General features: G+C 41.6%; 1 protein-coding gene across 2 annotated transcripts in view; it reads right to left on the bottom strand.

Moving 5' to 3' along the window:
* The window catches only part of ptpn9a (protein tyrosine phosphatase non-receptor type 9a), a 218,168-nt gene that overhangs the window by 9,521 nt on the left and 181,999 nt on the right, over positions 1–26,648 (bottom strand). For both annotated transcript variants that reach the window (XM_060853564.1, XM_060853565.1), the window contains exons 9-12: positions 26,046–26,115; positions 23,801–23,879; positions 18,843–18,993; positions 11,318–11,525 (exon numbers count right to left, since the gene is read on the bottom strand). In XM_060853564.1, coding sequence (XP_060709547.1) covers positions 11,318–11,525; positions 18,843–18,993; positions 23,801–23,879; positions 26,046–26,115 — 508 coding nt within the window. The remainder of the gene's footprint in view (positions 1–11,317; positions 11,526–18,842; positions 18,994–23,800; positions 23,880–26,045; positions 26,116–26,648) is intronic.

The raw sequence follows: 26,648 nt of genomic DNA, 5'->3' as shown, positions 1-26,648 counted from the left end.
ACAAAGTTAAAAATCACACAACCCCAGGTTATAGTCCCACAGGTTTAATTGGAAGCACACTAGCTTTCGGAGCGACGCTCCTTCATCAGGTGATGGGGGGGCGGGGGGGGGGTGGGTAAAGAGAGAGGTGGAGAGAAAAGCAAAACCTGTAGGTTCATGTTCACAGAAGTTTGAATGTAGCAGGACAAGTTGGGATGCATATGGTTCCTTTATTAATAGAATACAAAGGTAAATATATTATGCTAAACGTTTATAAAATACTGGTGCAAGTGTTCAAGTCTGGGCACCACACTTTAATAATCACGCCAAGTCCATAGGCAGCGTGCAGAAGGTTTGTCAGAATATTTATTGTAAGAGACAGGGATTGACAAAGATGGAGAGACTGAAGACGTCGCTGTTATACTCTTTAAAACAGACAGTTAAGAGGAGATTTGGTATAGGTGTTCAAGATCATGACTAGTTTTGACAGAGTAAATAAAAACAAGCTATTTCCAACAGAGAAGTGGGAACCGGGGAATGGAATCTACAGTAATGGGCAAATAAATCGGGGTAACATGAGGAAAGATTTCTTCAAACAGCAAGTTGTTGCCATCTAGGATCAAGAGTCTAAAAGGATAATGGAAGCAGATTTGATAATCTTCAAAGGAGAATTGAATAAGTACTTTGGGGAAAATATTTAAAGTGCTGATAGGAAACAGCAGGGCTTTGTGAGTAGAGACTTAGAAGGCCAAGTAGCTTTGCTAAACCTCAATATTGACTTGATCTTAGGTGTGAGTATGTTCCTATCCTCCTCATTGATTCCTTTGTATGGTAAAACAAAGCTACAAAACTTAAACTGAGGAGACTGAACAGCAGGAAGCTGCTTCACCATTCTTCACCAGGTAATGGACATGATATGCCCATCTATCTCAGTCCAACTGAAGCTGAAACCTGCATTATCTAAGCTTTGTTACTGGTATATTCTTCAAATTCCCTCTTGCGCAGTCTTCGACATTGTCCCTTTTGTAAAGCTGAGCTTACCCAAACTCCGATGTTGCATTCCTAGCTCAAACCAAGTCACCTCACCCATCACTCGGAGATTAATGACTTGTATTAGCTACTGGTCTAATAACTGGTTACATCATTAACATCTGCATTCTCATATCACTCCAGTGTTGTTCCTCTCTGAATCTCTTCAATGCATCTCTAGCTACACAAGCCTCAAAGGGAAACCTATGTTCCTGGAATGGTCTCCTGTACAACTTCATTGGCAGCTATGTCTTCAGTTTTCTCTGCCCTAAGCTCTGAAATTGTTCACTAAATTTCTGCATGTCTTCCATTCTTTAAGGGAGCTCCTTGAAACCTAGCCATTTGACCAAATATTTGATCTTCTGACCGAACATCTCCTGATATAGCATAATGTTAAATGTTGTCTGGTAGCATTCTTGTTGGGATATTTTACTCCGTTGAGGGTGATATATAATTGAAAATTGTGTTACTAACTGTAACCATTTACATTTATTGTAAAATGTACAGCTGTGGATCAGCTACAAGTTGGAACTGATCTTCCTCCGTGGATGAATGGTCCTTAGAGTTAGGCTCCCAATCCTTGGGACACAGGACAAATAATTATAGCTCCTGCCCAGTTCAGTTATGTGGTTCCCTTTACACAATCCTTCCTTGGCCTTAAATCAGTGGGAAGGAATGGATTGCTCCGATGCCCCTCGCATAGTGATGGCCACACTGCACACAGAATGTACTTGGGCTCAGTTCACTGAGGTTAAGTGCTGCCTCACAGCACCAGGGACCCGCTTCGATTCCAATCTCGGGTGACAGTGTGGAGTTTGTACATTCTCCCAGTGTCCGCGTGGGCTTCCTCTGGGTGCTCCGGTTTCTTCCCTCAGTCCAAAAATCTGCAGGTTAGTGTCCAGGGTTGTGCAGACTACGTGGGTTAGCCATGAGAAATGCATGGTTACAGGAATAGGGTAGAGGCGGCAGTTCTGGGTGGTACATCCTTTGGAGGGTTGGTGCGGTCTTGATGGGCTGAATGGCTTGCTTCCACATGGTAGCGAATCTACGAAATCAATTAAATAGGAACTCCAATTGGAAGACCAGCAAATGGAGGAGGCAGGCCACCTTGCAATTGGAAGGCCCAGTGTCTTCAAGGTTAGGGGCTGAAAAGTAAACCTGCTTCATCAGAAGAATGCTAGACAGGCTTGGTGGTACTCAGCCCATTAGGAGGCCAGATACAGAGCACAATGATAGCATGACAGCTAAAGATTGAAAACCATGTTCTGCACCTCCAAAAATAGAAAGTTGCTTCATCTTGGATCCTCCTACCCTTACCTGCTGCTAATATTGGGCACAGGCCACAGAATCTTTGAGAAGGGAATGAAGGGGGGGAGCAACAGAGGCAACCTGGAGCTCCCACTCGTTCTGCTTCTTGCACCTTTTTCAATGGCACCTCCAGCAAGACCACCTCGGTCAGACGCCCTGGACCAGAACCAACCCTAGATAAGAGGGCAAGCCCAAATTGAAAGACTGAGGGGAAGCCTATTCCAGTCCTACTGAATGGGTATTACCAGTCCTTTCAGATAAACAGTTTAAATGCAATGGTGGGAACCTGTGGATTGGTCTAGCAAATTCACAAAAAGTCATGGCAGAAGTAAATAGCTAGCATGAATTTGAGACTGTTTACTGAAGAAGCCTGTGAAGAGATTGTCAGAGTTTAATTAAAAACACAATAGTAGATTCTGATAAATATTGTTTCTCCTTGATAAAATCTTTGATAAAGTTGTGTTGGATCTTCCCCTGACTGTTGGCCCCTTTGTCTATCTCACCACACCTGGGTAATTGCAAATTGGTCAAGGTTAGTCAGGGGACATTTACCTAACCTTTCACTTGTTCAACAAACTGGTGGTAGTGTAACAGAGGGTCACAATACCTCAGGTGGGAACTGAACCCAGGCTACAGGCTTCACTTGACATTGCAACCTCGCTGTCCAACTGAGCTAATCAATCGATAGCACTCTTCAACCTCAGGACATCCTGAAGTAGTATACAAGCAATTGAATATTTCTGACCTGTAATCACATGATACCAGTGTAGGAAACACAGCAGCAAATTTGCAGGCAGCAAGTTAATACATTTGAACAACACAATAATGACAACATTATCTATTTTCATGATATTAATGGAAGGGATAAATTTTGGCCAGGATACCAGAGATAGTACATCTGCTTTTCTTTGAGAAATTTATAGGATTTGTTATGTCGAGCTTTCTGTATTTATACCTACCAATGCAGTACCTCTGCTGGCCCGCAGTACTGGAGTGCCTGCCTAGATTACAAAGCACAATGCTTTGGAGTAGGATAACAACTTTTTCACTCAGAGGCAAGAGCGATATAAGAGTCAAGGTTGACACAATAGGTTTGAGAAACTGCAGTTTTGAAAATAAAAATTTCCTCATGCATGATCAAAATCTACCAACAGACGATAAAAATATTAACAGTCAAAACTTGCTCAGTAACAACTCAACGTCAAATTCAGGGCCAGTGCAACTCAGTTCCTGAACACATGGCAGTTTTGGTCCAAATATGGTCACCAGAGACAAAGTAAGGATAACTGTCCTTGATATTAAGACAGCATTTGACTTCATATGTCATCAAGGGCCCTGGCAAAACTGGAGTCCATGGAAATTGGCAAAAAACTCTGCTGGGTGGAGTCATTCTGTGCACAAAGAAAGATGGCTGTGGTTGAAGGTCAAATATTTCACTTCAGGACATCTCTGCAGGAATTCCTCAGGGTAGTGTCCTAGGCCCAACTATCTTCAGCTGCTTCACCAACGACCTTCCCTCCATCATCAGGTCAGAAGTGGAGATGTCCATTAATAATTGTTGCTGAACATTGCGCATTCACAATTCCTCAATATCCTGGCTGATCTTCTACCTCAATAGCATATTTCTGCTTTCTCTTCATATCTCTTGATGCCTTTAATGTCTAAAAGGTTTTCAATTTCTTTGCTGAATATTCTCAGTGAGCTGGCCTCCATAGCCTCCTGTGGTATGAAATAAGTTAACTACCCTCTGAGCAGAGAAATGTGTTTTCATCTCAATCCTAAATGACGTATTCCACTTCCTGAGAATGTGACTCCTAGTTCTCGATTCCAAAACCAGGAAACATCCTTCCTGCATGTATAAAGTCAAACATCACACAACATCAGGTTATATTCCAACAGGTTTAATTGGAAGCACTGGCTTTCGGAGCACTGCTCTTTCATCAGGTGGTTGTGGAGTATAAGATTCCTACATGTAGTCTGTCTAGCCTAGTTAGAATTTTATATGCTTTAATCAGATCCTTTCTCATTCTTCTAATCTCAGGTGAAATCAGGCACAGTTGAACCAAATTCTCTTCATAAAGTTCTGCCATTCTTGGCATCAGCTTACTGAACCTTGACTGCACTCCCTCTGAGGAAAGAGAGGAACTAAACCTGCACACAATGAAAGGTTAACTCTGCTTTCTCTCCACAGATACTACCAGACCTGTTTCTGCAGAAATTTGTTTCAATTTCATAGTCTACAGAATTTTGAAAGATGACCACCAAAGTATTCAATATTTCCAGGGTCACTCAGTATTCTGGAATGCACATCAACAAGCCCTGAGGATTTGGAGTCATGGAGTCCTACAGCACAGAGACAAGTCCTTTGGCCCAAACTGGTCCACGCTGGCCATAATGTCTGTTCATGCTAACCTCATTTTCCTGCACCTGGCCCATATCCTTCTAATCCTTTCCTATCCACGTATTTGTCCAAATGTCTTTTAAATGTTGGTAATGTAACCACCTCAACCAGTTCTACTAGTAGCTCATTTCATATGTGTACCATCCTCTGTGTAAAAATGTTGCCTCTCAGGTTTCATTTTATTCTCTCCCCTCTAACTTCAAACTGATGTCCTCTAGTCCTTGATTCTCCAGCACTGGAAAAAAAAAGCTGAGTGCATTCACCCTATCCATGCCTCTCATGATCTTAATGATGTGGAGGTGCAGTGTTGGTCTGGGGGTGTACAAAGTTAAAAATCATACACTAGGTTATAGTCCAACAGGTTTATTTGGATCTTACATGCCTCTATAAGATCCCCCCCCCCCTCCCTCAGTCTCCTATGGTCTAAAGAAATAGGTGCTAGCTTGTCCAACCTCTCCCTATAACTCAGACCATTGAGTAAAAAGTGAGGTCTGCAGATGCTGGAGATCAGAGCTGAAAATGTGTTGCTGGTTAAAGCGCAGCAGGTCAGGCAGCATCCAAGGAACAGGAAATTCGACGTTTCAGGCAAAAGCCCTTCATCAGGAAGGGCCTGGACTCAGACCATTGAGTCCAGGCAACATCCTTGTAAATTTCTCCTGCACTCTTTCCAGTTTAGTAACATCCTTCCTATAGCAAGGTGACTGAACACAATAGTTCAAGTATGACCTCACCAACATACAGTATAACTGCAACATAACTTCCTAACTTCTAAACTCAATGTCTTGTGTCAAGAGCCTTCTTCACTGCCCTGTCTACCTGTGGCTCCACTTTCAGGGAACTGTGAACCTGAACTCCAAGTCCCTCCATTCCACTACATTCCTTAAGGCCCTACCATTCACCATGAAACTTCTACCTTGATTTGACTTCCCAAAATTCAAGATCTCACACTTATCTATATTAAACTCCATTTGCCTTTTCTCAGCCCACTTGCCGGGATTGGATTAGATTACCTACAGTGTGGAAACAGGCCCTTTGGCCCAACAAGTCCACACCGACCCGCCGAAGCGCAACCCACCCAGACCCATTCCCCTACACTTACCCCTTCACCTAACACTACGGGCAATTTAGCATGGCCAATTCACTTAACCTGCACATCTTTCGACTGTGGGAGGAAACAGGAGCACCCAGAGGAAACCCACACAGACACGGGGAGAATGTGCAAACTCCACACAGTCAGTCGCCTGAGGTGGGAATTGAACCCGGATCTCTGGCACTGTGAGGCAGCAGTGCTACCCACTGTACCACCGTGCCACCCACCTGGGATGATCCAGGTCATGCTGCAATTTCTGATAACCTTCCTCACTGTCCACGATACCGCCTATTTTAGTGTCATCAGCAAACCTACGAATCACGCCTTGTACATTCTCATCCAAATCATTCATATCAATAGCAGTGGCTCAGTGGTTAGCACTGCTGCCTCACAACACCAGGGACCTGGATTCCTTTCTAGCTCGGGTGACTGTGTGGCTTTTGCACATTCTCCCTGCGTGGGTTTCCTCCCACAGTCCAAAGATGTGCATGCTGGGTGAAATGGCCATTCTAAATTGCCCATAATATTCAGGGGATGTGTAAGTTAGGTGCATTAGTCAGGGGAAATGTAATAGGGTAGGGGAATAGATTTGGGTGGAATATCCTTCGGAAGGTTGGTGTTGACTTGTTGGGCCAAATGGCCTGTTTCTATACTGTACAGGTGCCATCTATAACAAACAGCAAGGGGCCCAGCACCGACCCTGAGGCACTCCACTAGACACAGGCCTATAGTTCAACAAGCATCCTTCCACTATTATCCTCTGCTTCCTATCATTAAGCCAATTTTGTATCCAATTTGCCAACTCCCCCTGGAATCCATGTGATCTAATCTTCCAGAGTAGCCTACCATGTGGAACCTTATGAAAGGCCTTACTGAAATCCATTTAGACTACATCTACCACTCTGGCCTCATCAACCTTCCTGGTCACTTCATCAAAGAACTTTAATAAATTTGTGTGAGGCAAAGCCACTACTCCTAATCAAACCCTGTCTTTCCAAATGCATGTACATCATATTCCTCAGAATCTTCTCAAGTAACTTACCCACCACAAATGTTAAGCTCACTGCTCTAGAGTTTCCAGGCTTTTCTTTGCAGCCCTTCTTGAACAATGACACATCTACTACCCTCCAATTTTCCAGGACCCCATCTTCGTCAGCCTTTAACCCCATAAGATTCTCTAGTACCCTCTTTGTACTAATACTGACTTCCTCCAATTCTTGCCTCTCACTTTGGTTCCCTAACATTTCTGGGAAATATTTCAACAGACACAAGATATAAGTTTAATTCTTCTGCAATTTATTTGTTCCCCTATATAATTTCCTCTTGACTGTAAGGGACTACATTAGTCTTCACTGATCATTTTCTCTTCAGATACTTATTGAAGCTTCTAAAGGCAGTTTTTAATATTTGTTACAAGTTTACTGCCATACTCTTTTGATCAGTCTATGCTCTAGGTATTTCATAAGGTGGAGTCAGTGTAACATCTTCCCTTTGCCAATCTCCCCTCCCAACTCTCATACTTAAATCACCAAGGAGAATCAACTTATCTCATTTTGTGTCATAGACAATGATCAATTGAGGCTGGAGTCGAATTTGTTTTTGGCCTCAGAGACTGCTTCTAGAGTTGGGCACGGGCACTGATGCTTATGCTGTACTGCTTCTAGATTAGGGTGAACTGGAAGGTCCTGGAATGTTTGTGGAGTAGGGTCACTGAGATTTTTAAAAAACGGTGAAACCAATTTCATGGAGTTGGTGCTCTTCTTCACGTTTATCCATCAACAAGGTCGCATATCTACCGCTTTATTCTTTGAGCTGCCCACCATCTCACTCAGAGCAGCAATGTCAGCAACCTAGTGCTGGAGTTACCAAGCAATGATGGCAAATTTTGCCACCAAGGCCGCTGGAATGGTCCAAGAGGGCCCTGATGTTTTAACTTCCAAACATAAGTTTGCTCACAGGAATTTTTTAAAAAACATATGGCAGCAACTGCACACCAACTATCTCGCAGTCCCGGCTGATCAAAGTCTTTGTGCAATGGTGGGGATAACCAAGATGATTGTTGTCCATACTCTACTGCACTGACAGATTCCTAACACACACACACACACATACACACAGTTCCATAACAAGCCCCATCATTCTCCCAATTCTCGAAGATTGGAGGTCTGCTCCTTGGAGCCCTAGGTTCTATCAGGCTAGATTAATCAGGCTGGAGCTCTCCTCCTCTGGAGAAGTGAAGACCGACAGAATGATTTGATATAGGACTTTAAAATTATGAACGAATTTAATAGGTGAGGAGAAGATTGTTTCCGTTTGTGGCATCCCAAAGCTAAGGCAGGATAAATATTAGATGATCACTAGTAAATCCAAAAGGTGATTCGGCAGGAATCTTCATCCGGGAAGTAGTGAGAATTTGAACTCCCCACGATCTGGAGTAATTGAGAAGATTGCATATGGCACAGGATTTAAGCGATTGCCAAAAGCATTATGAAGAAAAACTTCCTTATGCAAAAGAGTAGTTAGGATCTGGAAAGCATAGCCTGAAAAGCATGTGCATCCAATTTGAGTATTATTTCAAATGAGAATTGAAATCATTACTTGAAGGAGAAGAAATTGCAGAGATGTAGGGAAAGAGTTAGGGGAACGGGGTTAACAGAATTACTCTTTGAAAGACCAGATGCAGATTTAATGAGCTTAATGGCCCCCTTCCATGCTATGATTCTACAGCAAGTTGGATTTGGACAGGTTATGTTCATAGGGTGAGATGAAGTAGGTCAGGAAGCTGCTAATTTAAAATATAATTACTGGCATGAACAGTTGGGCCAAGTATCCTAAATCTACACTGCAAACACACCAATTCTAAATAAGCATCACTATAAACTGAGTGTACACATATTGCATCATAAACCAAGGTACAAAGATGTGTTTAGTTTTGGCAATCACAACAGTGACAATTTGTAGCTTTCCCACTAGGGAGCACCAAATAGCAGAGCAGCAAAGAAGTTAGTGCGCTGCTCATGATGTCGTCTGTCAACGTTGATTACAGAACAAAAGCCATCACATGTCAAGTGGTCAAGATTTCAGGTAACAGACATACACTGCCAGAATCTTGGAGCTAAGATACCACAGATGTTCAAACTGTAAACACTTTTTGAAACCCACATTGTTGTTTCCAGTAACTTATAGACAATGAAACTAAGGTGTCTGGTAACTTAAAATTTATAGCATGCGGGTCTCTTTGGCACAGTGGCACAATCATTACTCATTCCAGAGAGGTTGGTGGTCAATCAGATTTTTGAACCACTACAGTCCATGTGAGTTTGAGAATTCTTTCCCATCCAACATGAAGAAACATGTGATATAGGTGCAGGTCAGGATGATGGGCAACTTGGAAGGAAATCTTCTGCCCTTGTCCTTCTAGCTGGGAGGGGGCTTTGGTTTTGGAAGATACTGTCAAGGAAGCTCTCTGAAATAAATGCAGTACACTTGTAGATGTTTTGCACTGCAGCTGTTGAGATCAGTGAATGTTTAAGGTGATGGATTGAGTGTCAAATCAAGTAGAGTGCATTATCCTGGATGTTATTGAGTCTCTTGATGTTTTTGGAGCTGCATCCATCCAGACAAAGAGTATTCCATCACACCTCTGATTTGTATGTTATGGACTGACTTTGAGCAGTCACTATGAGAGTTACTAGTTATGGATTTTTCCCCTGCATCTGATCTGCTCTTGCAGCCATTGTGTTTAGGTACAATGATTAGTAACTGGAATGGTGTGGATTCTGGGTGTAAAGAAGACATAAAATAACAAAATTACCTGAGCTATCAGGTAATTTGTAAACTTGTAAATGAACTATTCTTTTAAAGTTATTGGATCAAAATTCCCTTCATGCCGACATTGCGTGTGTACCTACACCAAATGGATTCTAACGGTTTAAGAAGGCTCCCAATCAGTGATTCTTATGAATGGACAATAAATGGTCCAGCCAAATGCCCACATCCCATGAGGGGATCAAAAAAACCCACAGGCCAGCTTTCACACTTCACCCAATGGCTATATTGGGAGCAAAGGAATCAGATGAATGACTGATACAAATCAGACAGGCCAGGACAGTTAAAGGCAGATAATTATAGAACAAAGAACAGTGCAGCACAGTACAGGCCCTTCGGCCCTTGGTGTTGTGCCGACCATTTTTTCTACTCGAAGATCAAACCAACCGACACATCCTTCATTTTACTATCTTCCATGTGCCTATCCAAGAGTTACTTAAATGTCCCTAATATCTCTGACATTAGATGCATTCAACGCACCTACCACACTGTGTAAAGAACCTACCTCTAACATCTCTCCTAAACCTTATTCCAATCACCTTAAAATTATGCTTTCTTGTGATAGCCATTTCTGCCCTGGGAAAAAGTCTCTGACTATTCGTTCTATCTATGCCCCTCATTATCTTGTACACTTCTTTCAAGTTGTCTCTCGTCCTTCTTTGCTCCAATGAGAAAAGCTCTAGCTCCCTCAACCTTTCTTCATAAGACCTGCCCTCCAGTCCAGGCAGCATCCTGGTAAATCTCCTCTGCAACCATCTCTAAAGCTTCCACATTCTTCTCATAATGAGGCGACCAGAACTGAACATAATATTCCAAGTGTGGTCTAATCAGGACTTTGTATAACTGCAGCATAACCTTGTAGCTCTTAAACTCAATTCCCCTGCTAATGAAAATCGACACACCAATATCTATCAAATTGCGTGGCGACTTTAAGGGATCTATGGATATGGACCCCAAGATCCCTGTTCCTCCACGCTGCCAAGAATCCTGCATTTAACTCTGTATTCTGCATTCAAATTTGACTTTCCAAAATGAATCACTTCACACTATTCCAGGTTGAGCTCCATCTGTCACTTATCAGCCCAGTTCTGCATCCTGTCAATGTCCCATTACAACCTACAACAGCCCTTCACACTACCTGCCAATCTTCGTGTCATCAGCAAACTTACACCCTTCCACTTCCTCATCCAAGTCATTTATAAAAATCACAAAGAGCAAAGGTCCCAGAACAGATCCCGGAGGAGCACCACTGGTCACTGAGCTCCAAGCAGAATACTTTCCATCTACTATCACACTCTGTCTTCTGTGGGCCTGCCAAATTTCCCTGTATCCCAAATTTCCTTACTTTCTTAATGAGCTTACCATGGGGAACCTTATCAACACCTCGCTAAAATTCATGAACACCACATATACTGCTCTATTTCATCAATGTGTTTTGTCACATCCTCAAAGAATTCCATTAGCTTGTGAGACATCACAAGATTAAAAAATAAATCCTAGCTTATCACACCAATAACTGTCACCTTTGTTAAAGGCACTGAAGTCTGCTAAGTTTCATAGTTTTTCCTGTTTTGTGCAAAAAAAGCACAAGGAGATGTCAAACATCTGCCTCAGATCTATCGGTTTCTCCTTTGTCCCTACAATCCCACAATAAAGCAGGTTTTTGATATTTTATACAATACCAGTTCTCCCAATGCCAGCACTGCAGTGGACAACGATGGGTGGTCCTCCAGGGTGTCCCTTCCACCGGTTACCCAAGCTTTGGATAGAAAGACCTTGCTGCTGTCGGACAGCTGACCGAAAGTCAATGAGAGCTGTCGCTGAAGATGGGACTCCATAATCTGGCCAGCTCAGGTACTGGAAGTGGATCACCTGGCGTCTCTCATGGGACTACAAGAGAAATGAAAATTAGAACCAGCACAAGAGGTTTTTTTTAAGCTTAGTGATATATAATTTTCTTAAACAATTTTTTTCATTCTCCACTTCCAGCTGTTTGTGCCAAGTGTCCACAGAGTGGGCAAGCAACTAATTCACCAATCTTTACTGACATTCCTAAAGTTAACTAATGCATGGAGGAGATTTGCCTTGATCATTGTCAAACAGTCTATAATGGACATGGTAGGAGTGTAGGCCTGTTGTCCGCAGCGGAGTTGGTATGGCAACATTTGTTGGAGATGCTCTTGTATTCCAATCTTGCTCGCTGACTTAAGAATAGTTACCTTCCACAAAGACATAGTGAAGTCGCAGGGCTTTTCCGACAATCAATGGTCATCATTCGATTACAGATGTTTTTAAAAAAGTTTTAATTCAAATTCCATCATCTGCCATGGTGGGATTTAAACCCAAGTCTCCAAAACATTACCTGGGCCTCCGAATTAATAGTCTAGCAATAATGCCTCTGGACCACTATCTTCTCTGATATCACTTGTAAGGAAAGTGCTGAAAGCTGCACTTAACTGAGTCTAAACAATGGAAATAAAATTTGAAAATCAATGTATGATCAAAGTCAACTTGGTTTAAGAAAAGGGAAAGCGTGTTTGATACGTTAGTTTTTTGAGAATGTAACTGGTCGGGTTGATGAAGGGGAACCAATAGATTTAGTGCTTCTGGATTTAGGCACACACTGAACTGTCACATAAAAATGTTAATAGAAAAAATAAGGACTTAGGGAGTTGAGGATAACATACTAACATCTGCAGTGAATTGATTCAAGTTCAACAAGCAGAGAATAGGGATTAATTGAGAGTTTTCAAGTCATCAGGCTGAGACTAGTGGATTGCCGCAGTACTGGGGTGTCAACTATTCTCTGTCTACATTAATGACTTAGACGCAGAACAATGTGTCTAAGTTATGATGACGATTTAAAGTTAGGTAGGAATGTAAATTTTGAGGAGGCTACAAAGATTGTGCAATGATATAGGCAGGTTAAATGTGTGTGAATGTGGCACATGATCAAGCATAACATGGGGACTTGTAAATTATTCATTTTGACCATAGGAATAGAAGGGGCAAAAATTTTTGGATGTTAATATCAAGATGGATTTGGGTGTTATCAATTCATGGATGAGGTTTATTTAGACATACTAATTTCTGCTACAAATCTTCATGACGTTAATCAGGTCGATGGATGCAATGAAGGCTACGTGTTCTTGACTTTTTTTTGTATTTGTCTGGCAACAAAAGATCTCAGTAGAGGTCTTCTGGAAGGTCTACAGCCACATATATTCTGGAAGGATTTTCTCAGATGCAGGAAGCAGGTGATTCTGGAGAATGCTTGTCAGGATTTTCCCTATTTTGGACAACAGGGAAATAACTTGTTTCCAGAGCATGATTTTTCTCCCTTCTTCAGGACAGTCAAAATTGTTGCATCCCTGAAACTGGGTCCAAGGCCATAGATTTCTTTTTTGTTCAAAATTCAGAGCATGGTTGGAGTCTTGATGTGAGCAAAAGTCCAACTTTGCAAACCTTGGCTAGATTACAATTTGGCCCAGAGATTTCCCTTTTTTTCATCCATTTGATTGCTTGTTGCATCTCTCCATTTATGGTGGTTCATCAATGGAGTTGATCACAGGGTACTGGGGGGTGAGCTTTAAAAGAGAGCTTACAGATGCCACTGTAGTATAACAATTCCATGTTATTCAACCGTCCTTCATCTTTTGAATTTGAGTATTTTCACAAGTTAGGATGCAGGTATAACAAGCAATTAAGAAAAATGCATGTTAGTCTTTATTGCAAAGGATTTGGAGTGCAGCAAGGGAATATTGTTTCAGTATACAATGCATTGATGAGACCTCTGAAATAATCTATGCAGTTTTGGTCTCCATAACCAAGGATATACTTGGCACTGGAGGCAGAACAGTAAAGGTTTACTTGATTGGCTGGGACACTGAATAAATTGTATTTACGTTCTCTGGTGTTGAGAAAAGAGTGAGGTGACCTAATTGAAACATACATTTTCCAGTGCAAACTTCCTTGCGAGTGTGGCTGCATATTTCTTTTCTCTCTCTGAAGGTAGGTAGGTAGGTAGCATAACAGTACTGTGAAGGAGAAGAGGGGATTATTTTTCTCCCCCCTCACTGTTCTGACCAATATACATCTTTTGGTCATTATCACATGCCTGTTTCTGGAAGCTTGCTGTGTGAAAATTGCTAGTAGTCCTACATTACCACAATGACCAAATGGTATGGGGCACATTTGGATGTTTGAAGCCTATATATAAATCTTTCTTTACTTTTTAACTTATTTGTGTAAGCAAATGTGACAGTCAACTTGGTACACATCAAGATCTCTCAAATGCAAAAGAGATTATAACCAGGCAATCTGTTTTAGATTATGTTGGTTGAGAGACAAATGATCAACCTAGAGATTAGGGAACTCCCTTAATGCTCTCCAAATAGTGAATCTCTTGGATTGTTGACATCTACTTGAAAAGGTGACAGCCGTTGAACATCCCACCTACATAAGTTACTTCGGAAAGGTTATGGAGGGAGTATAGCACAGATTCACCAGAATGATATGGTGACTTAGTAAGAAGGCCTTTGACAAGGTCCAACAAGGCAGGCTAGTCATGAAGGTTACGTTGCATGGGATCCAGGGAGAGCTAGATAACTGGATTCAAAATGGGCTCGAAGGGAGAAAGCAGAGGCTGATGGTTGAACGTTGTTTCTTAGGCTGGAGGCCTTTGACTAGAGGCGTACCACAGGGGTCGCTGCTGAGACCTTTGTTATATGTTGTTTACAAAAATGATCTGGATGTGAATGTACAAGGCACGATTAGTAATTTTGCAAATTATATAAAATTAGGAAGAATTGTTGATAGCGAGGTCGGTTATAAAAAAATTACAGAGGCATCTTGATCAGATGGGGAAGTGGCCCGAGGATTCATGTTGCACTTTGGGAAAGTCAAACCAAGGTAGGACTTATGCAGTAAATAATCAGTCCTGAGGAGCGTTGTGGAACAGAGGGACCCAGGAATACAAGTATTACAGTTCTTTGAAAGTGGTGTCACAGGTAGATAGGGCAGTAAACAAGGCATTTAGTATGCTGGCCTTCATCAGTCAAAGCATTGAGTATAGGAATTGGGATGTTATTTTACAGTTGTATAATTTGTTGGTAATGCTGGACTTGGAGTACTGTGTACAGTTGTGGTCAACGTGTTGTAGGAAAGATGTAGTTAAACTGGAAAGAGTGCAAAGAACGTTTAGGAGGATGTTGCCAGGACTCATAGGCCTGAGTTATAGGGAGAGGTTGGCCAGGATAGGACTTTATTCCTTGGAATGTAGGAGAATGAGGGGTGACCTTATTGAGGTGTATAAAATCATGAGGGACATAGACAGGATGAATGCATATAGTCATTTACCCAGGAATGGGGAATTGAAAACCAGAGGTTTAAGGTGAGAGGGACCTTGAGAACCTGAGGGACAACTTCTTCACATAGAGAGTGGTGTGTATATGGAATGGGCTGCCAGGGAAAGCAATTGAGGCAGTTACAATAGCAACATTTGGATGAGAAGGGTTTAGAGAGATATGGGCCAAATGTGGCAATTGGAACTAGCTGAGTGGGCACCATGGTCAGCATGGACCAGGTTGGACCAAAGGGTCTGTTTCCATGCTGTATGACTTTATGACTCAGTTGGGTGGAATTGGGAGGATAAGATTATTAACATTGTTCTTTTCCCTGTCTTTAAACGTTTGAGGGCTGATATAATCCAATTGTTTAAAACAAAAAAAAATCCTTAAAATTAGAGCAAGGTGGAACAGACTCCAGGGCCAAAGAGTCTACTTACTCTTACTAGGTACCTTGTCGAACTGATCACTATTGAACCCAAAATGACAATACTTACACAGAGCTAAGTTGATACAAGAGAAGTTGAGATTTAGAGATTTCAGCTTAAAACCCTTCAGTCAGTGCTCCTTCCACCACTTCAGAGGCAAAAGGAACAGGAATAGGCTATTCACCCCTTTCAGCTTGCTCTGCTATTCAACATGATAATGGCGATCATATTGCTCAGTCCCGCATCTTTGATCCTTTACTCCTAAGAACTATACCTATCGTCTTCTTAGAAACATTCAATATTTTGGCCTTAATCACTTTTTTTTTTAATTAGAGAATTCCACAAGTTCACCATTCTCTGGGTGAAGAAGTTTCCCTTTATGTCAGTACCAAATGACCTCCTCCAGTATCCTTACACTATGATTTTTGATTCTGGATTCCCTGGTCATTGGGAACGTCTTTGCTTTGTTTATCCTGTCAAGCCCCGCGAGAATTTTATAGAATTCTATGAGATTCAGAATATATTCCTAACTGATCTAGTTTCTCTTCACAGGCCAATCCTGCCATCCCAGAATTCGGTGTGACAGGCTTTCATTGCACTCCCTCTACAATCAGAACATCCTTCCGCAGGTAAGGAGGCCAAAACTGCACACAATCCCCAGGTGTGACCTCATTAAGGACTAATACAATTGAAACAAGACATCCCCACTCATGTCCTCAAATCCTCTCACTATGAAGGCCAATGTATCACTTGCCACCTCCTTCATCTGTGCAGCTGCATGTTTACTTTCAGTGACTGGTGTACAACAACAACGGCTTTTGCCAGAAACGTCGATTCTCCTGCTCCTCAGATGCTGTCTGACTCGCTGCTTTTCCAGCACCACACTATCGACTCTAATCTCCAACTTCTGCAGTCCTCACTTTCACCCTTTTCCAGTCTATCGCCATTCAGATAATGATTTGTCTTCCTGGTTTTGTAACCAAAGTGAAGAATGTCACATTTATCCACATTATACATCACCTGCCACGCATTCGCCCACTCAATCAACTTCTCCAAACTACACTGGACCATCTTTGCATCCTCCTCACAGTTCACCTTCCCTTTGGTACTGCCCATTAGTGAGGCACACAAGGTTGAAAGTTCCACCCACAGTTAGTCAGCATTAGCCAAGGCAGCAGTGAGTACTGAAATGTTTGTGTATGGGTCAAAATATCAGAATAACACAACAGGATCAGGCTTAAATGCAATTATTTACATAGTGGTACAGCCTGTGAGCACTCACTGCACGAAACACTCAGGCTGTGAGCAGACACTTCAGAGGACAGCAGAGGATAGCTGGGAGCCAGGAAACAATGCCCAGAAGGGAAAGACTAGAGTGCAGTGGGAGAACAAGTTGTGGAAACAAACACCCTAGCATGCTGACAATTCCTCCTCTTGAATGAAGCCAGTGGATCTTTTTAATAGTACTCCTGTTAAAAGTTCACAATGCTTATTAGTTTTTGAATTAACTGAATAAATTGCACTAACCAACATAATCTGATAAAGTTCATATCAGGAATGCTGCGCTCAACACACAACTAAACCATCAGTCAAAAACCAGGACACAAACAACTTTGTTTGTGGATACACTTCAGTCAGTTTAGATTGCATTTCAGATACACTGTGTAAGCGTACATATCCACTTCTTTAAAACTCTGCAATCATATGAAATAATGCCAGGAGTAGGCTATATGACAAGCGCGTTCTCTCATTCAATAAAATATGACTGATATGCTAAATTGGACAAATGGAAAGAAAGTAATATTCTCGAGCTATGAAATTGCTTTAAACCATACGGGATTATACCAAAGAGACTGTGGCAGATTTGATCTATTCCCTCTTTTCAATTAGAATTTGTTTTATGGTGGCATTACAAGTACTAGCTCTTCTCTCTTTTAGCTAATTTCACCATGCCTGGTGAAATGCCTATGTGCTTGACAGGACAGTGACTGTTAACAATCTATTCACAACAAAACCGGGCACTTCCCGTGGGAATCGATGGGTGGCGATCAGATGTGGGAACCAGAGTCAGTTTTCACATTTTCCACCTCTGGGATCCTGACTGCCTCTCAGCTAGAGATCAGATAAACGTAGTAAGTCAGTGAGTTTGGAGATTTCTGGCTCAGTTACACTAGCAGCAGCACACTGACATACTGAGGCAACACAGGAGCAAAGTCAGTCTTATAATAATCTCAGGGTCAGAAGTACATCTAAATGCCCATCCTGCACTCCATTTTACAAAGGAAAACACTCAGCTTTCAAAACAATGACAAACTACCACTACTGATCCTCTAATGTGAACCTATTACATCAGCAGGACCACAATGCTCACATACACAGCGATTCATCCTAACCTTCCAGCATTCATAAAGGTAAACAGATTCTCCCAAACCACTCCATCTAAAAGAAATGTATAGGAATCCCATCACATGCCACCTTGACTTGGGACATATACCAGCAATGGGTCAAACGTCTTCAACTCCCATCCTAACAGCAGGGTAGAATGCTTTCATTGTACGGACTATAGTGGTTTGACATGGAGGATCTTCATGCCCTGATGAAAGGTTAAGCCAAAACGTCAACTCTCTTGTTCCTCATGTGCTGCCTGACCTACTGTGCTTTTTCCAGCGCCACACTTTATTGACTTACTCTTCACGCCCACCGTAGAAAAATGGCATTGAGGTAGATAATCAGAGGTGATCTAGAATGGTGGAGCACTTGAGGGGCTGACTATATTCCTATGTCACAAGAACCAATTAGGCTGGGCAATAATGCTGGCTTTGCTGGAGATGTTCAAATTCTAATGATGATTATATACATCAAGGACTCTGGAGGCAATTAGCCAAAACAAGTGAAGGAAAGGTTACAATGATGATTCAGTGCAGTAAAGGTAAGTACTGAACCGGAGAAATGGTTAATTTCAAAAACCAAATAGGAGTGCACAAAATAGCAAAGATGCTGGTACGTCAAATAAACACAGAAAATGCTCCAAGTAGCTGGTCATCAGCTTTAAATACTATCACTGTTTCTCCGTCCATAAAGACATGCTGGATATTACCAGCAGTTTCTGTTTTATTACTGACATGAAAGTGGCACAAGTGTCCTGTTAACATTCTGGCTCAAACGGCAAGATTTTCTTATTCAAGACTCAACACCCATCATCAATCTTATCATACCCACACTGAATGAAATCAAACTGGTTGAGTCAGTTCTTAGTCCCTTCTGTCAAAGCGAAGGGGAGCAAGTATTAAGACAGGTCAACCAACAGTAAGCACATTGGATTGAAAAGCAGCTCTGAGACTTGAGTATTCAAGAATCGTTCAATTTCCAATTCAGTCCAACTGTTCAGTTAGCATTTTTAGACAGGGATAAAGCAGAAAGTAATGATCCCTTACCTCTACATTCTGAATCTCTAGTGTTGTTTTGTTATAATGTTTAAAGCTTTCTACTGCCAGGCTTTTGACAGAAATAAGTCCATAGTTTCCCCGAGTGTTCTGGTCCAGAGGCCAGTATTGACCACATTTTTTCCTGCCACTCTCGTCAATTCTAAAGCAGTAATACAGCAATAAAAAAACATTACATGCAGACAAAATTATAGAAAATGAAAAGAATAGAAAGAAATATTATACCATCAGCTTTCCATTTTTGTTTGATACAGTGTACAGCCACTAAATTACTTCAAACATTTATTGAATCGAGGTAATTTCCATAAGAAGGATCTGAATATGCTGACTGGGCCATGGGCAGGATATAGCTCACTACTGTAAATTCTGACATTGAACCAATTCTCAGCTGGTCCAGTGGACAGACAAAGAAAAGCAAAACTACAAGTCAACCAAGAGGGACCTACACTTACAATAACTGGCTACACCAACTCAATCTGATATCAGAAAGGTGTAGGCAATGAAAGCTCTCTCCCATATCAACTCCAGCTAAGTGGGTAGATTGCCAGGGAAGAAGGAACTGATACCTCAATGTTGGTCACCCCCAGCACAGGAGCAGGCAATGAAAGAGTGGACGTTTCCACATTGTTACCATTCAGGACAAGGTGAAGGAATAAAGTGGCAGACACCACTACACAGAGTTCTTTTGGCATCTATAAATTTTAATTCACCTGAAAGGAGATTATAGTTGAAAATGCTTTTTAACTCCACTCTGGTGCCCTGTACTGACTGATACACAGCAAGATGATTTAATAGGTGCTGTTCACACTCCAGCCCTGTTATTTTGCATTGATGAGCATGGCATCAGTGCACAGCCTCCCTCTCCTCACCAGATGTTCTTACAATAATGACAAATGATCATTTTGGGGGGGAAGGGGAGGAACGGTGGCTCAGTGGTTAGCACTGCTGCCTCACAGCACTAAGGACCTGGTTCGATTGCAGCCTCAGCCAACTGTGTGGAGTTTGCTCATTCTCCCTGTGTCTATGTGGATTTCCTCTGGGTACTCCGGTTTTCTCCTTCAGTCCAAAGGTGTGCAGGTTAGGTGAACTGGCCAAACTAAATTGCTCATAGTGTTCAGAGATGTGTAGGCTAGGTACATTGGTTGGGGTGGGTGTCAGGTACTGGTGTGGGGTAATGGATCTGGGTGGGTTACTCTTTGGAGGGTTGGTGTGGACCTGTTGGGCCGAAGAGCTTGTTTCCTTTGTAATGAGACTTGTACCTCATCGCTTCCCTTAACCAAGAGTTCTGAAGTATAGTGGCTCCCATTGTCAATCCATTGAGTCCCTTCCTATCACTCTTAGTGGACCAATGATTAAGGTAAATTATTCTGCTCACATTATCTATTTATGACAGTTCAATGGACCATCAATATAATTCAGAAAATCTGAAAAACTGGCATCATTAATTTGCCAGAACAGAAAACATCCTATTGAATTGCTTATCTGTCTTCTGGCCAAGGTGAAGTCTAGACTTGATGATGTTGATTTTGGGTGCCTCAGTTTAATACCTATGGAATGCTTATTTGCATTTCAAATGCTAGTGCTGGTTTTAGACTAGTTCGTAGCAGCAGATGCAGCAACTTTATTTCACACATGAACAGTTAATTGTGGGTCTGTCCAAAGGGACTGATAATAAAGTCTGAGCAAACAGCCAAATCTCTGATCACATCTTCAAGATCCATTAAGATAGTACTTCCCAAACTATTTCACTCCATTATCTTGTTTTGAGGTTTGTAAATTGCTGTGAACCCCACAATGAGACTCGAGAGTACGAGAACGGTAATGGCAGGGGTGGGGTTGGAGGGTGGTGGGGACACAGGAGGGGCCCCCATTTATTGCCCATCCTTAGTTGCCCTTGAGAGGGTTGTGGTGAGCTGCCTTCTTGAACGACTGCAGTCCACCTGCTGTGACCTGACCCACAATGCCATTAGGGAGGGAATTACACCCATGAGAGTGGAGGTGGGGTTTGACCTGTGGGAGCTGGTGGAATGAGCTGCTGTGAGAGCAGGTACCTATTCAACCAGGAGCACAGCTGTTTTGACTTTGTTAAAGATTCATGGTAGCCATGGGTGACTCGGAGGTTGCAACATTAAAACTGAAGTTTTAACCCTATTCAGAAAGTTAGGAGCTATGGGACACAGGGCAATTTGACTGTTTGAATACAGAATTGGCTGGCTGAAAGATGACATCGAGTCGGGAATGTAAAGTATTCCGCCAAGAGGTCAGTGACCAGTGGTGTGCCTCAGGGATCTGTTCTTGTGCCTTTGCTCTCTGTAGTTCTTATAAATGACTTGAATGATGAAGTGGAAGGGTGGGTTAGTAAGTTTGCTGATGACACAAAGATCAGTGGTGTTGTAGATAGTGTTGAGGGCCGTTTCAGGCTATAACAAAACATTGACAGGATGCAGAGCTGGGCTGAGAAATGGCAAATGGAGTTCAACATGGATAAATGCAAGGTGTTTCATTTTGGAAGGTCAAATCTGAAAGCTGAAAGGGTTAAAGACAGGATTCTTGGCAGTGTGGAGGAACAGCGGGATCTTGGGGTCCATGTACATAGATCCCTCAAAGTAGCCACCCAAGTTGATAGGATTGTTAAGAAGGCGTTTGGTATTTTGGCTTTCATTAACAGGCGGATTGAGTTTAAGAGCCACGCGGTTTTGCTGCAGCTGTATAAACCCTGGTTAGACCACACTTAGAATATTGTGTCCAGTTCTGGTTGTCTCATTATAGGAAGGATGTTGATGCTTAAGAGGAGCTGAAGAGGACATTTACCAGGGTGCTGCCTGGATTGGAGGGCTTGTCTTATGAAGAGAGGTTGAGTGAGCTAGGGCTTTTCACACTGGAGAGGGGGAGGAAGAGAGGTGACATGATAGAGGTGTACAAGGTAGTGTGAGGCATAGATAGACTAGATAGCTAGAAACTTTTCCCCAGGGCAGAAATGGCTGTCATGAGGGTTCATAATTTTAAGGTGACTGGAAGAAGGTACAGGGGAGATGTCAGAGGTAGGTTCTTTACACAGTGTGTGATGGGTGCATGGAATGCACTGCCAGTGGTAGTAGTAGAGTCAGAGACATGAGGGACATTTAAGCAATTGCTGGACAAGCACATGAACGGCAGTAAATTGAGTGATGTGTAGGTTAGGCTGGTCTTAGATTAGGATAAATGTTCAGCGCAGCATTGTGGGCCGAATGGCTTGTACTGCACTGTACTGTTCTATGTTCTATTTGGAGTTCCGATATTTGGGAAGTCCTGCTCTAAGACAAACTCATTGGAGAATTTTTACTGAAGGCCATTTTTTGCTTGAGGGTTAATGACTTTGGTATTATATTTAGTAAACAGACAGAATGAGAGAAAAGCAACAATGCTGCTTTCCAAATGATTTGCTGGTTCTGTTGCTGATGCAAGAAATATTATAATGACTTTCACACTTGTAAATATTATTGAAGCTTATTCACCAATGTTTCCTTTATACTGTAACATGAAACAAGGCATTTCCAGTATCTTTCTGGCTGCTTTGAGGTTGTGCATGCATACAGTTTAATGAGAAACTTGGGAGCCACTGTTGTTAGTGGAGTTTGATAAATTACCTAATAGTCATCAAGGCCACAGGTACAAACCTGGGCACAACATAAAAGAACAAGTTAGAAGATGGCTTTGTTGAGGTAACTGTTGAATTTTTCACTGATACAACTTTGCCAATGAGGTTGAAGGCAGTACCTCATCCAAGAGGACAGATGAAGGCACAAGCTCCTGTGAGGACAAGGCTAAAGTGCAATAGCTTAAATGGACAAGATTTGCATGAACTGCAAGACAGTTGCTGTATTCTACATGACAAAGCAGGTTATCTGAATGAAATAAAACTACTGTAGTCTGGGGCACCAAAGAAAGGGAAAGATACAAGAATCCAGCAACTACATTAAGCTCAAGTCTGGTGAGGTCACTTGATTAATTAGACTGTGAAGAAGTTTTGTCACAAGTTAGAACAGAAGGGTCAGTGTACGTGTGGGAGACAGCACAATCGTCATCACGGAGGTATATTTTTGAGGCATGGAGGCAAATATAAGTCATCACTGGAAAATGCAGCTCTATAACTAAGAAGCCTCCATTCAAGGAACAAAGAGAAACCTGCAAACCCTTGGATGGATGTGGGATGCACAGAGCCACATTATTAATCTTCAATTCAAGAGATGGGGCAGTGCAGCAGGAAACATTCACATCAACTCTGAAATCCGCACTTCAAAATGACCCCACCCTCCAATAAACTGGGAACAGCAAGAGTGCAGTTCATCATAGTCAAGATTAAGATCCCAAGGCTTAAGGTGTGTCTGGTACCCAATTGTTATAGAGCAGGCACCATTAGAGTCACTGCAACCCCAGGGGGACAGGATCATCATGAACTCCTTCAAGAAACTAGAAGGATCCAAGAAGAAAAGCACCCTGCAAGGTGGAACATTTATACTCTCCGAATTGTTTACACATACATAAATGTCTACATATAAGCCAACAGCAATTGTAAAAATGTATATAATGTTTGAAAAAACACTTTTATGGAGTGTTCACTTTTTAATAAGTGCAATCTCCACTTAAACACATCTTTCTTTGCTCTATTACTCACATGAATTAAGAATAAAACAAATGTGGAAACTAAATTCCATTCGCAGTACTCATGGCAAAGAACTGGCACAAAGGATAAACCAGTTACTTTCAAAAAAGTTGTAATGCTTAATTTATCAGATCACTTTTGAACAGTTTAACTGTCACCAATAAGTAAAAACTGAAGGTTTTTTGAACATACAGCCAAAGCATCGACACTTCTTTGTAATTAATAAGTTGACACCTAAGAACCACACATGCCAAGTCCATTATGCATTGTGTTAAGTATAGTTTCTCAATGAAGTGATCCCACTTACCTTGTGGTCATGACAATAACAAGGACATGTTGTTCCCATACCATTCTCCAGAAATCATTGTAAGTCTTTTCTAAAGGTCCTATGGTAGAAAATATAAGGCTGAGAGTTTGAAAAGGAAACACTATGATTGGTTTAACAACTGAAGAACAGAGTCCTGTTTCAAACCTCAGCAGTACATAAATAATCTTTCCCAGTATCCTCCCATCTTCAAACTTGTACTCTCCAGGGAGAGGCACAAAAATAAAATCAAAGAAGTTCCTCTCCTATTCCCTCAGATAATCAACACCAATTTAAGAGACTCAATGTTATCTATACAGTAACAGTAACTTAAATTTTATGCAATAAAGCAAACACTGTTCATCTAATGACCACTTAAGACATGTTCGGAAGTGCACTTCATGTAGCACCCATACATTCAGCCATCAGATAGTGGGCCTGATGGCCACAATAACCAGGGTGAGCAGCTCAAGTATTAGGTTGAATATTGAGCACTGTACTTAAGGAAGGACATGAGGTAGTGAAAAGATACCAGAGCATTTCCATGGCTGGGGATTAGGGCTAGGGTTAGGGCCAGACATTGTGCAGAGCTTAGAAACATTGAAGCTGTTCTCCCTTGAACAGAGAAGGCCAACAGGGGATCTGATGGAGGTATTCAATATCATGATGAGTTAGGCAAGAATGAATAATGAGAAATGTGTTTGATTGGCATCCTATTCACAAGCATTTACCTCTTTCACTACCAATAGACAGCAGCTGTGTATAACATCTACAAGATGCACTGCAGGCACATACAAAGCTTCCTGACGCAACCCCTTCCAAACCCACAATCACCATCGCAAGAGGAACAGCATACAAATGGGAACACCACCATCTGCAAGTTCCCCTCCAAACCCGTCACCAGCCATCTTGAAAATACACTGAATCCTGGAACTCCCTCACTGATGGCCTTGTGAGATGGCCTACTTAGACAAAATGAACTGTAGCAGTTTAAGAAGGCAGCTCACTGCATGGGTAACTACAGATGGGTAAAAAGTGCTAATCCAGCCAGCGATGCCTACATTCCCTCAATCAATAATAAAATGTGAAGAAATATTGATACACACAGGGCTACAGCTGAACTGTCTGAGATCTTGAACAGATACTGCAAATACTCAAGATGTTTCAAACGCTTTTGATACTGACAAATCAGGGTGAGAAGTGGTGGACTAATCAGGTAGCAATGAGATTCATGAGTCATAAGAGAAGGCCAATGCTGCAATTTCTGAGATACGGGAAAATCAGCCCCCTACAGCCAAAACTCAATCAGTTTAGAACCACAACTCAGCATGCTGCTATTTTCCTTATATATCATAATGCATGCATTCAATACTACAAATGTGCTGATGAGATGACTCTTATTTGGATGAGAGTGAAATCAAACTGACAGGGCAGTAGAGATCCAATTTTTGACAGCCTGCAGCTTGAAAGGCCAACAATATTCCTTATGCTTGATAACATGACTTGAAAGCTTTTGATCAACCAAAAACATTGTCAAAACTCTGGTATTCAAGGATGAATTAAATAGATTTTGATTGACAAGTCAGTCAAGGATTATGGAGGGGACAAGTAAGGAAATGGAATTAAGGTCTCAATCAGGTCAGCCATTATCTTATTGAAAGGGGAGTCAATCTAACAGCTGGAATGGCTTACTCCAACTTCTGTTGCTTGTGTTATGAGAAATGTAGAAAGCCACATCAATTAATTCATAATTAGTGACATTTGACACAAAAGCGTTCATGGTGATAAACAGCAGGTGGTTTTCAGTTTGGTTTGAAGCTATGAGACCTCAGGAGGTTTGAAGCCAATGCTGAGGATTTTCAGGATTAAACACTCTGGACTCTTTCCTACACTGTGGTCAAGTCACATTCTGTTTAACAATGTGCCCAAGGCCGAAAATGAAAGAATGTGATTTTTTTTGGTCAATGGATAGGATTCTGAGAGTACAACTATGGTAGGACTAGATTGAATAATTTTTCCAGCTTGAGAACGGAATTCAATTCAATCTCAGAATTTGCCACAGTGGAATAAGAATTTGAAAACTCTATTAACTTCAGACCATCACCACTATCATTCTGGATAATTTGGGTCAACAATTGGTCTTACATTTTGATTCTGCAATTTGCGAATGGAAGACTCCACTGCAACTCTTTAAAATTCTGAAATTTAAAAGAAAACCCATAAGTTTTCTAATTATCCCAGTGCTTACCCTGTGTGCCAATGTAGGCATTCTTTTGCTTATAACCATCCATGAAACTGGCATTGATGTAATCTGTCCTCTGCAGGAAGAACGAAAATGTAGGTTAGTCAAAATGCCAATATTTTAACTGAATGATTTCACTTTGGGAGGTAATCTAATTGGAAACCTTTCTGATCATTAGGCCCTGTTCACTCTGAAAATTTGATAATGTCATGATATTACCGACGTAAAATAAAAAAATGCTAAACCTCAGCAGGTCAGCATCTGCGAAAAGTAGTAACAGTAAACATGTCGATGAACATTCATCATTCTTGAAGGCAAGTTCTGACAAACAGTTACTGAGCTCAAATGTTACATCGGTTGCTAACTACAGATGCTGCCTGACCTGCTGATACTCCTCCTGCTGTTTCGTTTTTCATTTCAGACTTCCAACATCTGCAGTATTTTGCTTTTGAAATAGCTATGAAATTGCTGCTCTGATAAATAAGCTGCCCTGTCTAATCATGATATTTATGTTCAGTAATTTTCTTTAAAATTAAATACATCTTTTAATACTGTTGTCATTTATCTGAATTGGTACTTCTTTTACTGATCAGCTATATTAAATAGTTT

The sequence above is a fragment of the Hemiscyllium ocellatum genome, chromosome 42 (assembly GCF_020745735.1).
Source record: "Hemiscyllium ocellatum isolate sHemOce1 chromosome 42, sHemOce1.pat.X.cur, whole genome shotgun sequence".
Classification (NCBI taxonomy): domain Eukaryota; kingdom Metazoa; phylum Chordata; class Chondrichthyes; order Orectolobiformes; family Hemiscylliidae; genus Hemiscyllium; species Hemiscyllium ocellatum.
Note: the sequence above shows the minus strand (reverse complement) of the source record. Positions and strands in the feature narration are given on the sequence as shown.